Below are 16194 nucleotides of genomic sequence, written 5' to 3' on the forward strand. Positions count from 1 at the left end.
TTGAGAAGCTTCTAGTATAGCACTGTTTGGTAATGTAAAAAGTAAAATTAGAAATAAACTGACTCTAAACTAATCTTTCAATTTTAGAGGTTTTCAGTGCCACAAATTTTGGTCACTGTTTTAGCCTAAATATACTGTAAAATGTTACTATTGCAACATATTGTTTTTAACACAACAAAGATTTTTGTCACTCAGCCTGAGTCTTTGATAAATGTGTTTACTTATTTTGATATTATGTTTAAACCAAACAAACAATTCAACGAGTAGGTTTCTTTCTCCAATGCGAATCTAATAAAATATTCTTATGTTGTCTCGTATGTTTTGGTATGAATGTCCTGTTATACGGACCATTCTTGGGCATTTTACATGTAAGCATTAGTGACGGTTTGTAACAGTGGAGCTGAATGTGACAGCTTGAATTATTACAAGAACTGGCTCTGTTTGGAGACTTTTATGGAAATAATTCAGGAACTTTTACATTTTTCATCTGTTCCGTCTTTGTCTGTAGATGCTCACATACTTCAACATGAAAAATTTACACACAGCTGTAAACTCAGGATGAAGCCTGGCCTAGAAAATACACAGTATGATATCAACAATCATTTATACAGCATCACCCGAAATACCTTCACAGGACGACCTATTGAGTACTATAATTTTAAAGCGGTTTTAATGTTTAAGCCAGAGGTGACAATTTTTAGGAAAGGGTGTAGACTTGGGGAGATGTTTTGGTGATTGAGTTGCTTTTGTGGTTTGTTCCTTAAATACAGTCCACTAAAAGACAAACAACAGGACTCTTAAAATATTTTAATCATTTATTTTCCAACCTAAACCCAACAAAGCATTTCAAAAACATACTTTCAAATTATGTTGTGCAGTCTTTCCAACACTGTATAAACTTTGGAGCTGAGACCACCTTTGTACATATTTATACGACCAGTGACAAATAATGAATATGAAAATAACAGAACTACCCATATATATTGTTATATCACATGGACGGTGAACTGGGTCAATATATTTTTATTTAACTTACATTACAGTTTCAATCAAATTTCCAAAAAATGTAGTTGTGACAAACTAATTAGCCAAAATAGTTCCCTTAGCACCGTTAGTTTAACGAAGCAGACAAACGAAGCACATTGAGTGACATTCATGTAATTAAATCCATGTAACTAAAAATAGTTTTCATTTTTAAATGCATCAAATCATAAAAAAATAATTTCCTTAATGCTAGAAGCTGTTGTCGCTTTATATTGAAACTGATTCTCTCTAAACGCATCCTCACAGTAAAGAGTATAAAATAACTGTAACACATAATAAAACCCCCATACAACAGAGTACATACACCAGCCAGTAGTTACAAATGCGCAAGCTCAACCAACACCTAATTAATAAAATATGTAATTTGCAACAAAAAAATAAATAAACAAAAATTTTTCTGGACCACTGCAATATTCTGTAAACCTTGGTCGAATAATTAAAGGCAAGAACTGAGTGGAACCTGAAACGATTGCAAATGTGCTTTAGCCATGATGTAGCTGCAGTATAATATATTACAGGAATAGATACAAATTAAAGATAATAATGTGTACATCTGACAAAGGAAGAAAAACAAACAAAAACCCCCCCCCAAAAAAAACCAAACAAAAAAATAAACCCAACTTCGGTCTCTGGTTTGATGTTACGTCAGACGCAAGAAGTTCAACAGTACAATAAATTCACATTGTTCAGTTAGGTCATAACAAGTGCATATATAAACGTCAATAGTAAAACCACAATGACGATAAGCTGTAATATATTGTAAAGCAATATCTGCTTCTCTACAATGTTAATTCATTTAGACCAATCTGTTTTTTTAACCTTTATTTTACTTTAAGTATGTGAAACACTTTAGGTTTTGAGCTTTATGTTGCAAGAGAGTGTCCCAGTGTAGAAACTAGAGGTCCTGTGGAAAACCCAGGACCCTCTTGTTGTGAGGCAATAGTGCAAACCACTGAACCGTCGTGCTAACTTGAGAAATAACCAATGGTGTTGCATTATGTTCGGTGATGTCACTTTGACAAGTAGTAGGGAGGTAGTCACCGAAGGTATGAGTTTGAATCCAATGTGCACTATGTAACCGGAAGGTCGCCGGTTCGATCCCTGGGCTCTCTGTCCTGGTCGTTGTGTCCTTGGGCAAGACACTTTACCCTACCGCCTACTGGTGTTGGCCAGAGGGGCCGATGGCGCGATATGGCAGCCTCGCTTCTGTCAGTCTGCCCCAGGGCAGCTGTGGCTACAACCGTAGCTTGCCTCCACCAGTGTGTGAATGAATAGTGGCATTGTAAAGCACTTTGGGTGCCTTGAAAAGCGCTATATGAATCCAATCCATTATTATTATTATGTGGTTAGCATATTAGCAATATAGGGGGGGGGGGAGTGTGGTTACCAGTCAGCTTTCCATAGCTTGTGAAGTTTGAGGTTCTGGGAACTCATGGTAGTGTTGTACAGACATTTTGCGACTATACTTCCAAGCATTTCACCATGTTCAGGAAGAACTCTGTGACTGATTTACTGCTGGTAATTAGTGGTAAATAAACGTCGCTATACCTCACGTTGTATACTTCTACACCCACACTCATTACCGAGTGAGTTACACTTATAGCTCTGCTGTAATGATGCTCTGTCTAAATAACAAGGCCACACTACTACTCCTGTTACATCTTTCCACACAACAATAGTCAGTGGGAAATATCTCTGTATTGTTCCCTTTGAACCTGTTGTTAGGCATCATGTGGTTTTTTGTTGTTGGCAGTGGCGCAATTTTTTTTCTTCATACAATTTACTGCTTCAATTTTGGCAGTTCACAGTGATTGTATACTGTTTCGCAGAGTGATCAGAAGCATACTCATGAACTCAGAAACTGATATTCAGCATGCCAGAGGGAGCTGTTACGACGAAGGGTCAACACTGCAAACAGGCACTGTTTACATAAATCTGATTTATTTGCCAATAAAAGTCTTTGAAAATTATGAAACGCCCCAAATTGTTCTTCATTAGATCACAGAAACATGTAAAAAAAAAAGCTAAATAAAAAAAGTCAAGCGGCAAATTACAGGAAACAAAATTTGTGCCACGTCCGCAGCTTTGGCCACGGCAGATCTAAAGTGCTGCTTTTATAACTTCACTATTCTGTGAAAAGGCAGCTTGAAAACATGCAATCATGACTAACATGTCAATCACAAATCGTCATTTCCACTGCATAATTGTTTGACTAAAGACAGTTGTACTGTGCTGATTGTCAACCACTACACAAATAAGGAGTAGGATACATACTACATGCAAGTCTACTAACAGCAGTATTCAAACTGGCATGCAGTGGCAATATTCTAAAAGACAAGGTTGCTGCTTATAGGCACCCTGAGATTATGGCATTGCCACTTTACTAAGATTCATATTTTTTTTCTGTTCCCACTGACAAAATTGTATTTCATAATAAAGGTTTTTTTTGCTTTAATAAAATATCTGTAATACATCTGAGCATCATAGGTAACACTTGTCCTGGACACATCAGGAGATACAAATAAGGTAAACTGACCAGCTGTTTTTAAGCAACAAACAAAAAAAGTCATTTTAGACCATTTTTATGCATACCAGCACTTCAATACCAATTCAGCATTGATTATTTAGAAAGGTCAAGCAATGGTTTAATCAACAGAAGAAACAGGGGCAGAAAAGTATCAAAATTAAGGCAACGCCACAAACTGTGATTGTGTGTTGCACTGGAAAAGACTCATTTCACATAAAAGAAAGAAACAAAAGTGGTTGTTTTGTATTTTGTCTTTATCCCTGAGACCATGTTAGGCACATTGCAGTTAAAAGCTCATATCTAAACGAGTATTTTCCACCATTAGTACACTGTATTTCAACAAAGTTGTTAAAAGTAAGTAAAACAGTGGACGCTGAAAAAAAGAAAAAGAAAAAAAAGCACAATTGAATATCAGATCTCTTCGCTACTTGCAGTTTTCTGTCAGTCCCATTCTGGCATACATTTGAACCATTTGTCCAAGCGACCTTTCTGACGTCGTGCATCTTCGGTGGGTTCAGCATACTGATCACTTATGTCTTCAACACGAGTGATATATATCCGGGTGACTAGCACACCGAAGAACTAGACAGAGGGAATGAGAGAGAGAGAATCTTAATAAGCATGGTGGAAGAAAGGTGACTGTGGCTGCTTCTCATCAGTCTCATTTGTGTCTTTACCTTGTATCTAAGCCTCCCTAATGTAAGATATGAGAAAGAGATTAAAAGAAGAGATGTGAGGCGGAAGGAACAAAGGAAATGTGTGTTTAGATAAACTGGACATCCTTTGAAAGATCACCTGAAGCAACATCAGGCTGCTTTGTATGCTTCTGAGTTTGTCTTTGCAGAGATACAGAGATACAGTCTGCAATAAGGGCACGCGACTACTACTGCCACATCTGTCCACACAACGAAATTGAGTGCGAAATCTCTCTGCTTCTGTTTCCCAAACGAGAACTAGCAAACTAGACACCTGTACCTCCTCCCAGCTTTGTTTTTTGTTTTTCAGGCCTGAAAGAAATCAGCTAATTATTAAATACAGGTCTGTGAATGCCAAGAAAGTCCATGCAAGAGATAAACCCTCTAAAAGGCTTTTATGTATAATATCTGTGCTTGTCTTATGGTAATGACTTAGAAAAAGATTACGCAAGAAGAAGAGGAAGGGCTTTCTAATTTTCATTTCTGACTTTTCTTTTTGACTCGTTTAAGTTTGTGCCTAATGCAGTTTTGAGGAATAGCTGACAAGTATCTGCACAGCCTTCACCAAAAAAATCTTTTCTACTTACTCTGCAAACGCATCCCAGAAATTAAGCTCACATCTCAGATAACAAAAGCACACATATCAGCAATACTTTAATCTATTTATTTATATTTAGAGCTGGTATTCGTTCCATTTGCTTTTTCATGATTGTGAAATTTGTCAGAATAATCTCAGTGAATCATAGAAATGAGAGGAACAAAGGTACTTTTAATCACATACACATTTTTGGATTGTTCACAGCCAAAAAATACACTTTGTGTATTTTTTTTTCCATTTTAATATGTCTTGAATAAAACTTGCTTAATATTTATTTTATTATTTTTTATTAATTAGACCTACACTAACCACACGTCCAGAAATACACACAATTGGAATCTAAACTGGAAGCTGAGATGAAAATGACTTGTCCTGCTATATAGAGATTTCTGTTGAGTTAGATGAAATTTTCCACTTGGAACTAAACATTCGTAAGTAACCTCAAATATCTGACAGAGTGGGACACCAGATTAAATGTTGGGCATCACCTGAGAAATCAGGATGTGTGACAAAGAGCAAAAGAGAAGCACCTGTGTAATGAACCAGACGACTGACACCTTCTGCACAGCTCAGTGAAGTTCAACATGCTTATTAAAGTCCAGCACAGCCTACATTCATATATTCATAGCTGCCAGAGTGTGTGGATTATTAAATGTATGATTGAAAATGGGATTTATGAGGGTAGAAATGGCAAAGTAATGAAAAACAGCATCTGTGCTGTTACATCCACACTACCAAATGAATCTGGTTCAAGAAAAGGGAAGGATGAAGGAGTATAAGGTGTGCAGAGTGAATGAATAGTGTGCATTTGTTCTTTTAATGCTGGAAAAGAACAAAAGTCTGATTTAAAAAGAAAATCTTTGGTCCATTTTAAGTTCAGACAGAATATTTTAAAATAAAAGTTAATTTTTGTGTTTTTATTATGGCCTGTTTGGTCCAAGCAAATCTAAATAAATTGGACCAGCAAGTAACTGCACAGCTGATTTTATCTCTCCTAAGGCTGTGGAGCTGTCAGATGTGCCTAAGGGGTGAAGCAATTTCCATTTTATTCCATTTGCTAATCTGGGTTTTGGATGATTTATTCGGGGCGACCGTGGCTCAGGGGGTTGGGAATCGCATCTGTAACCAGAAGGTCGCCGGTTCGATCCCTGGGCTCTCTGTCCTGGTTGTTGTGTCCTTGGGCAAGACACTTTACCCTACTTGCCTACTGGTGTTGGCCAGAGGGGCCGATGGCGCGATATGGCAGCCTCGCTTCTGTCAGTCTGCCCCAGGGCAGCTGTGGCTACAACTGTAGCTGCCTCCACCAGTGTGTGAATGAATAGTGGTATTGTAAAGCGCTTTGGGTGCCTTGAAAAGCGCTATATAAATCCAATCCATTATTATTATTATTCCACTGAGCTCTAAAAGGTACACTCTATAAGTCTCTGCAAGCTGTTTTGGTAAATACAGAAGCAAATACAAGTTTGCGTTCTCAAAATCTGAAGTACAAATGACACATCACTGCAGCCACACCTATCACAAAAAGGTCAACTGAAAAACTGTACAACCTTGCATGAAATCTCTCTGTTTGGCCACCTCTAACATTATCTCCCTAACCTGTGTGGTTCCACAAGGTTCAGTCCTGGGTCCAGTATTATTTTCTTTCTACATGCTTCAGCTGGCATCATTTAGTATTTTAATGACATTTCTTATCATTTCTATGGTGATGACATTCAACCATATATGTCTTTTAAGCTTCACCAGCTGGACCCACTGTTTAACTGGGTTTAGCTCTCTAGCAGTTGCCTTGTATTAAATGCCAACTTTACTGAAGCAATAATTATAGCACCTGAACGATATCCTAAAATCAGTCCGGCTCTTGCTTCTTTTGTTTCAAATGTAAAGTTCAGTGTTTGAAATCTCGGTACAATATTAAATTCTTCTCTGGTCTGCGCAGCTGAACCAAAAAACAAACAAACCCAAAAACAAAAAAACCCCCCACAAAAAAACAACAATTCCCGCATTTGTGCTTAGATTATTGTAATACCCTGTTTACCGGTTTTGACAGATAATCTCTCCAAGCTGTACAAAATACTGCATCCAGACTATTAACGTGTTGATATTTAACAACACGTTCTAGAAATCAAGCTCACAACACTCCCACCTTATACTGAATAAATTAGCTCCCAAGAGATTTTAGCATTTGTTTAAAATCCTTGTATTTACACACAGAGTGCTAAGTGGCCATGCTCCATATTATTTATCTCATCTTGTTACAAAAGACACTGCTGCTGACTATCTCCATTTACAAGCTCAGAATTTTTTAGTTGTTCCTCGTACATGAATAAAGGCCAATGAGACAGTCTTTTTAGTCTACATTTGTTTTGTTTAAACAGGCTTTCTGTTGAGACTTTTATTACATTATTTATCTATTTGCCCATCTGTACATCTGTCTATACTTTTGTATTGAGTTTAAACATTTAATTGTTAAAAAGGTAAAGTAAAATTAAATGGTAATTGTTCCATAAACATCCATGGTGGGAATAAATACCAATAATGAAAATAAAACTCATTTAGCTACAAAGTGACATAAATAACTCCTCATATATAGCGCTACACATTAAAATATAACTTAGTCATCCTTGTCTCAGGTAAATCATACTAAACCAGCCTGTTTTTTGCAGCTAATGTTTTATGTTAAATTGTGCTTCTAAAAGGCTTTTTCAGCGCATCTTTTTAAATCCATTTTCTGTCCCATGGGCAACAATTGAAAGATGTATGCCTCTACTCTGTGCCCCTCCCCTCCAGAGCGCCACACTTTTATTCAGACACCCTTTTGAAGAAGTTAATTGCTGTTGTTTGTACCCACCATCGACAGCTTTCCCGTCACCGCAATAATAACTGTATTTGTTTCGAACTTTTTAAAAACACACAGTTACAAAGTGAGTCACAGTTGGGATAAAACACATTAAAAATGAGTGTAAATATTTGCACATGCAAACAGAGTCAAGCACATGGTCTTTCATTCATTTCTGCATGAACACTCCTATACAAACATATTAGGAGAAGAAAAGGCCACAGATAATGGGAAAAGCTAACTTGTAAAAAATGAGTAGAAAGGTAAAGCATCTGTATCACTATCTCACTGTACAAATGTGTGTGTATGTGTGTGTGTGTGTGTATGTGTGTGTGTGTATACCTGAGGCACTAGGATCAAAAACAGAAGTATGATCATAATCTTATAATTGTCCAGCAGCCAGTAAATGAATGCACCGGTGCAGCCTCTGGTATAGATGTCAGGCAGTGGTTGATGCTGTGGGACACAGAACACTGGTGGTTAGTCCAATTTCAAAACTACAAAAAGTCAAAGGCAGCTCCCTTTCCTTTCTTCCAACTGTTTAACTTTCTGTTCCTTGCTTATAATAAGACCAGTCCATTACTTAATTATCTGACACTTGTCCTCAGTTGTGTGAGAGCGACACAGCACACCCAGAGTTATTGCTAAGAAACATTCAGCTGTCAATGAGATAAAAAGGACAGCAACTGCCAGTTTTCTGTCTGCAATTCCCAGTTTAAATGAACCTTCTGTGGATATAAAGCACACAATAGTCACAATGGATATTTCAGCACATAATAAAGTGTTTTATGACTTGGTGGTCTTACCTTGTCATCTAGGGCCTTGTACCCACACATAGTGTTGGGCACTTCATTATTCTGAAAGAGAAGTAAAATGTTTCAAATGAAAATTAACAGAAAGCTGTACAGTGTGGGGACAGCCAGGAGAATAAAAGCTTTTATCTAATCTAACGGTTTTATCTTCAGAACAGAGTCACCTGCAGCCTGCATCTTGTTGTATTAAAACTAAAATTAAGTGGAATTAAAAATAAACCTCTAAATCATTATATCCATGTTTGTTCGCAAAGATAAGTCTGCATTAAGGGCATATATGCTCTGCTCTACAGCATCCGTTGCCACTTATGTGAGTCATCTCTGGCAGGTAGGGATCGTTTTGCTATTTTCTCTCTGCCAAACAGTTTGTCAAGACCATTTTTATTCCACATAAAAATGCTGCTAGTCAAAGAAAGAAAGAACGAACTAACGAACGAAAGATAGATCTAAACATCTAACAAAAAGTTTGACCCAACAAAGAAACCTTTAAATAAAATTAAATTTTAGAGAATGTCGGATGAGATCAGTTTCATTAGTTCAGACAGTTCGTCAAACTGTTGTGTGTTTAGCTCGAGACTTTCTCTTTGTTCTCTTTGTCCTTATAATTACTGGACAGTGTAGGTGTACAGATTACAGGGAGCCTTTGCTACTTAGAGGTGGAGAAAATTGCCTGCACATGCCATGGCTAAGGCTTAATCACAATATAGGGTGAAGAGGTGCATTTTAAATGTCACTCTGCATGCAAGAGCTATTACTTTAAGACCCAGACACACAGACACTGGCAGCCACCGAGCACTAGAGAAAAATGTGCATTCCTTAATGCCAACCACTTTGCAGATGAAAATCAGAAGTTCAGTTGTTTAGCAGTTGCTTGGGGCTGAGGGTTGAGGAAGGTGTCGCCGACAGATCTTTAGGCCTGTGTGTCTGAGAGCTTTAATGACACACACACACACACACACACACACACACACATCCAAAACTAAAAAAACAAATTCAGGAACAAACATGATAAAATTACAGATTAGTTGGTATCTAACTCTGATCTTCAGCTCCCACTGTGATTGTGAGACTGCATGCCCTCAGTGAGAAGGTGCCTTCCTGAGCAAATAAAATGCCAGCATCTCACAGTGTGTAATTTGTCTCTCAGAAGTGAAGCTGCGTGGGATTTTGGGAGTTCTCCTCAGCACAACTGCAGATCAAAAACCCTCTCATGAGACAGATGAGGATGTATCAAGATAAATTCACGCCACACTTTAGCCATTAAGCCATTTATTCACGTATTTTCACGTGAATATCACCCAACAGCAAACCTGGAATCTTTAGCTTTAACTAATCAGACTTTGTTCATTCCCACTGCAGCCACAAAACATCTACACAATTGTTTTTAAAAACCTCTTAGCATGAAGTGTTCATCAACTCCAGTGAAGAGACAGGTGTGTTAAATATGTGCAATCCTCTTTTACAGGGGACTTAATGTATTCTAGCTTCATATGTTTTTATAACTGGACCCCATTAAAAATAGGTCAGCATGAGATACAGTTTAAGATGATAAATGCCAGTGTCATTTTGGTCTTTTAACATTTGGTTTACAAGTTTGAATGTATTTTAGGATTTTCTCAAATCCACACATATATTAAACTGGTCAACATTTCAAACCACAAATCAGTCTTGATGAGTGTTTGGGGTTATTGTCCTGCTGGAACACCCATCTGTGTCTTGGTTTTAAGTGTCTAGCTGTTGATTTGAGATGAAGCTGAAGAATTTGGAGGTACTCATCGATCATTATTCCATCTACTCTGTGTGATGTAATGTACCACAGGCAGCAAAGCAGCCCCAGAGCATGACACCATCGTGCTTGACAGTTGAAAGTTTGAAAACCTCAAGCTGTCACTATAGTCAAAAAGCTCAGTCTTTGACCATAAAACCTTTCTCCAAAAGGCATATGGCTTCCAGTTCACACCAGATTTGAGCCTCGGTTTATTCTGAACATCCTACAACCAATTTCTTCTTATGTGATGATGACAGTTTTGGCATTCTTCCAGATAAATTGTGCTTACATAGACCCGTCTGAACTGATGATCTGCAGTTGTTTAGAAATGGCTCCAAGCGACTTTTCCAACTTGTTCAAATCTACTAGTCTCCACTTTAGATTTTTGCTGAATTCCTTGGATTTCCCTTGTTCTGAATATTGGTCAATCTGATGAGTGCTGTCAAACAAATCTTTTTAATGCTGATAAAAGAAAAACTACTGGTTGTAGTCAGTGCAATATAAGTTCAAATTCAAACTTGTGCACCCAATTCTTGTCCCCCCCCCCACCCGGTCATTAAAAACAAAAGCTGTTCAAAGAAACCATTAAATGCCCTAAATTTCCATGACATTCATGCCCATGATGGATGTAAAAGTCTACCCACAAGTAGTTTCTAAAAAAAAACATAATTTAAATGTTATATACCATGTAAAATATGTACTTGTAATTATAATAATAATAAAAATGTTTTAAATGTAGTAGCTGAACATAAATTGTGCTATAGCAGTATTATCAGAAGAGGCAGAAGCAGTTAGCATCATGCATAGAAACTGGTAATACAAGAGGTATTATTGCAACAAGAAAAGCATATATTGTACTAGCCGATGTAGTGGTAAGACCATCAATAATGACACCTACCTTAGTAGTAACACAGCAGGTATATGGGACACCGCAGGCTAACGGACCAGGCGCACTACAGTTGTGGTACATGTTGACTTTCCAGTCTTTAAATTCTTCACCTCCACAACACTTAAACTGACAAAGAGGACAATATTAAAGGTAAGAAGGAAAAGGAAAGTGGTTTTAAAACACAGGAGAGACAGAGAGAGTCAATAAGTAACTAACTATGTTGTGCTGGCATGATGCCAAAAGTAGCATTTTAGGATGAAATTAATCACAATTAACAACATTTGGCATCCGGTTAGTATTTGATTCTCTCTCACACTTTTCCTTTCAGCCAGAATTTCAAAGGAGCAGATTGAAGGGCTTTCCCCTGAAGAAGTGACGTTTCCCTGTACAAAATATTTTACTGAGCTGTTTACAAGACAAATGAGGTAAACTATACCATCAATATTCACATTCAGATGCAGCTGTGTTTACTATCCAAATACAATTTTCCACTGGTGGCAAATTTATTTGACTGTGCAAACACAGCTTCCCCCTTTCATTCCTTCTACCACATTCTTGAAAAGGTCGGTAGGTGTTGTGATATTTGCACATATCCAAAAACCTGCTTATATCTACTTCCTTCATTACTTTTAAGAGCAGGTGCATTTTTCCTTCCCACTAGAAATGTAAGCTCTTCCTCGGGGATGCATCTTTGTCCCTGTCTTGTAAAGTGCTGGCCTGTTTGTGTACAAAATACTCAGAGCCGACTCCGGCACAAGTCCATCCATCTGTCTATCCATCCATTTCCTTAATAACTAATCCAATTCGGAGTCACGGGGGTTTTGGGCCCATTTCAGATGTCATTCAGTGAGAGGCAGGATACCACCCGGACAGGTGGCTCGTACATCACAGGCCATGTATCAGAATTTATGTTAATATTCAGATCTGAGGAAAATATTCCCATTTCGAAAGAAAACCTGAAAATACAAAATACTTCACCAGGAGGAGATAAAAGGACTAATTTGGAATACTCAAAGAGAATTTGCTGCTTCACTGACCTGCATCAAATTTGGAAATTATCATCTTCACAAGAACAGTGAATCATTATGTGTCATCACCTGCAGCCACGTGTTGTGGGATCAACAAGTGGCTGCAGAGGCTGCACCAGTCATTTTTACTGCCCTCTTCTTTTGCAAACTCTCAAGAGACTAAAGAAACCTAAACAAATCAACAGCAAACAAACTTGGGAAAACACATTAGCGTTAGTAAGACAACAACGTATTTAATAAAGTTTTAAGTCTTCTTCAATATACAAACAACACAAAATCCAGTATAATACACAAAAGCTCTGTTCATTTGTTTCCAAACTCTTCCTAAATGATCAGCAGTTGTGCAACCAGAGTTGGCACACAGGTACATCTTGGGACCCTGAAGGTTTTCACATCATTACATTGCCTAGCAACCACCTACCAGCAAGCTTAAATGACCCATTCATACTGTTTATGCACATAACATCTAAATTATATCCAGATATACTTAAATAATGTGTGACATTTTATGATGGCTTAACATTGCCTAGCAACCAACTAGAAATGGACTAAAATGACCCATTTGTAGCATTTATCTAGCTCCAAGACCTATGAAAAGCCTAATATTGTTTTATTTCATAAAAATAACATTAATTTACATCCATGTAAACCTGAATTGCGCACAATTTATTATGATGTCATGTTTCCCAGCAACCACCAACCAACAAGCCAAAATGAGAATTTGTAGTGTTTATGCATCTACAACATAAGAAAAGGTGGTTCAGGGGGCATTTCCTATGCGTTCTGTGTTTATTACTTAGGCAATCAGTTTATTCGTTTCATTTAGCTATTCTTACATTTGCTGAAGGCACAAATGTGCACTTTCTTTGCTCAGTTTTCATCGTACAGGGTGGAAAAGTTGCCACACCGATGCTTTGGTGTGCTGAACTGTATTTCCCATTTTCATCCAAAGTGACAATAACAGTGACAGTTTTTAAGGTAGTGCTGAAGAACAAACTCACTGTTAAAATAGGACATAAGCCTTAAATTGGCACTTCTCATTATACAAGAAATGCAAATGAACTTGTCATAGCAGTATCGCCTCAGTTAACAATTAGCATTAATGGGATACAGCTGTTAATGGAGTTACGCCTGTATTTGACTAGCATAAGAAAGAAAAACAAAATTAGACCCAATATAAATGACATCTGGTACCAAAGGATTTTCAATATCTGAATATAAAAATGGGGAATATGTCTCAATTGATGGCACTCGGAGTAAATTACAGCTGCCGTTTGACATCTCAGTTATTTTTGTTTGATTTACGCTTTCACTTGGGGTAGATAGCAACTGCACAGCTGCCTCAGAGAGTAAAGAATGAGCGAAGCAGAGCCCAATACTGGTACCTCTGCTTGGTAGTCACTTATTGAATCTAATATTTTATTTGGAGGGAGAACATGAGGCAGAAAGAGAGAATGAGACAAGAGATAAAGAGGGACGATGAATAAATGAATAGATATGAGAGCGCTCTTTGTCAGTATGCTGATATGATGCCAGTCTGCCAAAGCAATACTCCCTCCTCTGTTGGTGTGATTCTGCACAGCTGTTTTTCCAGCACTGGGTCAAGACCCAAAGAAAGGTCACACACAAACCCCCCCCCCCCCCCAAAAAAAAAAAAAAAAAAAAAAAAAAGCCACAACAACAAACAAAAACTTAATATAAGAACACAGAGTTCTCAGTGTGGTAGGTGCAACAGTGCAGTATCACCCAATCTAATCCCGTCTATGAGCAGACTGTTCAATTCATTACGCAGCCTCATGACATAAAAATGAAGCATCTTTTCAAAACACGTCCATCTCCTGAGATTCTGATGTGACGTGTGAGAGTGATGGATGGATTACACAACAGTTTGTTTACTAAAGTTGAAACTGAAATACAAAGTCATTTAAAAGTGATGTGACACATTTATTTTTATGACCCTCACTGGTGACAGTCATGACCGAAGCCATTATGTTCTAGGGTTGTCCATCTGTCCGTAGCTCTTAAACTGGCAACCTCGACAATTACAGAGCCTTCATGGAGTAATTGTTAAATCAGTTCGCTTCACTTCTCTCTCTCTCTCTTTTCACCCCCAGTGTGTGGCTGAAGGAATTCTGTGTGTTTACATCCTCATGAATGTGACATGTCAGGAATTTGTATAAACATTAATTGGTCAAAAAGTCACCCTCACAAAATATTTAGCTGAGCTGGTTTGCAGAGGTATACAACAATAAGCTGGTAGCTCGAGTTTATTTTATTTATTTATTTTTATTGTGATTAAATTTCCAAAAGTCTCCTGGAATTAAATATTTGCAGAATAAGCGACTAATTTTGTGACTGTCCAGCTGACTGATGACGAGCTGCTTGCATGCAGACTGTGACTAATCGTATGGTTAAGTCCCCCTCTGAGCCAACCGCTCAAAGCGTGGGTTGCAATTACAGCAACATAATGAGCGTGTGATTACAGGTTAAAGACTGAGGTGTTTTTTTTCAAAAAGTTTGCTAAACTTTTCAGGATCACTTACTATTGTTACTGTATTAATAATAACCATAATTATGACTTTATTTATATAACATTGTTCAAGCTCCACATTACAACGTGCTTCACAGGAGCAACAGAATAAAACAGAATTAACAAATAGAGGGGAAAAAAGACACTTTAAAGTAAATTTAAGGGGAGGGAAAAGCTTTCTCATCAAAGTATTTTTTAAAAGATGATTTCAAGGAAGTGACTGACACACACACACACACACACACACACACACACACACACACACACACACACACACACACACACCTTAACTCAACTACCTCAAAACATTGAGACTGGACTGACTAATCAACACAAGCGCAAACACACTGACCTACACCACCAAACCATCGTACACACCAACCTGTAAATGCTCTTTTGCACAATATTATTACTGGACTTTTTGCACTAACTTCTGCACTTCCTAATTTTTGCTGCTACACTAAGGAATGTTTACTGTTCCTCCACTACCTCAACTCATCATCACAAAACCTTATTATTATGTTACATTGTGGGGTTTTTTTTTGTCACACTGTCACTTGCTGCTCTTGTTTGCACATTTGCACGTGCACTTTGTTGTCTGCTGTCTGATAACAAAAAAAAGTCATCCTTAGATAGTTAGATAGTTTTTTGTTAATTTATGTTGTAATTTATGTTAGGTCAGTCTGTCTTGTCTCTGCTAGCCAGCTAACTAGGCCTCTTAGTTAGCTAGTTTAGAGTTTTTCTGTTAAATTATGTTGTAAATTTATGTTGCATGTAGCACCTTGGTTCCTGGAGGAACGTTGTTTCGCCTCACTGTGTACTGTTAAACTGTATATGGTTGAAGTGACAATAAAGCCAACTTGACTTGACTTGATTTTGCCAGACAGGTTGTTTCAGATTTGTCCCTTTGAGTTTTCAGTTGGGCCCCTGGAACAGGCAAAAGACCTCTGGTGCATATAGTAATTACTAAGAGGTCAGAAATGTAGCTTGGAGCAAAGCTATGAAAGACTTTAACAGAAATCAGTAAAATCTTAAATTCAATGCTAAACATTGTGTAAAAAGGTAAGAGAAATGTGATCTTGTCTCCTCGTTCTAGCTGAAAGTCTGGCAGCTGAGTTCTGTAGAGTCTGATTTAATTCAGTAGAATGACATTCACAAGGATCTAGAGGTTGGCCATCTCCTGGCAGCCTCTTTTTCTACAAAAATATTTTGCCCAACCAAGTTGACGAATGGTTTGCAGCTGTCACTGAAAGAGGTTGCTGCACCAAAAACTTGCATATAATTCTTTTGTTCACTAACAGATTGCTGCAGTTGCCCATAGTTTGCATGGAAGATGGCAACTTGTATGCAAACACTTGCTAATGAAGCACTAAACAGTTGTGAAAAATTTGAAGTGTTTCTGGCTTGCAACTCATTCTTCAAAGTAAACATTGTGCCTTAGAACTAAATCCAATGTATTTTTCTTAT

At 37.7% G+C, this 16194-nt stretch overlaps 1 protein-coding gene across 1 annotated transcript in view; it reads right to left on the bottom strand.

The window, feature by feature from the left end:
* Positions 1 to 802: 802 nt before the first annotated feature.
* tspan15 (tetraspanin 15) overlaps positions 803 to 16194 on the bottom strand; it is a 46234-nt gene continuing 30842 nt past the window's right edge. The window contains exons 5-8 of the mRNA XM_085267911.1: positions 11179 to 11295; positions 8507 to 8557; positions 8043 to 8156; positions 803 to 4153 (exon numbers count right to left, since the gene is read on the bottom strand). Of these exons, the coding sequence (XP_085124037.1) occupies positions 4013 to 4153; positions 8043 to 8156; positions 8507 to 8557; positions 11179 to 11295 (423 nt within the window). The 3' untranslated portion in view covers positions 803 to 4012. The remainder of the gene's footprint in view (positions 4154 to 8042; positions 8157 to 8506; positions 8558 to 11178; positions 11296 to 16194) is intronic.

Source organism: Mchenga conophoros, linkage group LG1, assembly GCF_057382185.1.
Source record: "Mchenga conophoros isolate Kocher_MC1m ecotype Shallow Benthic linkage group LG1, M_conophoros_male_GT1.1, whole genome shotgun sequence".
NCBI classification, from domain to species: Eukaryota; Metazoa; Chordata; class Actinopteri; order Cichliformes; family Cichlidae; genus Mchenga; species Mchenga conophoros.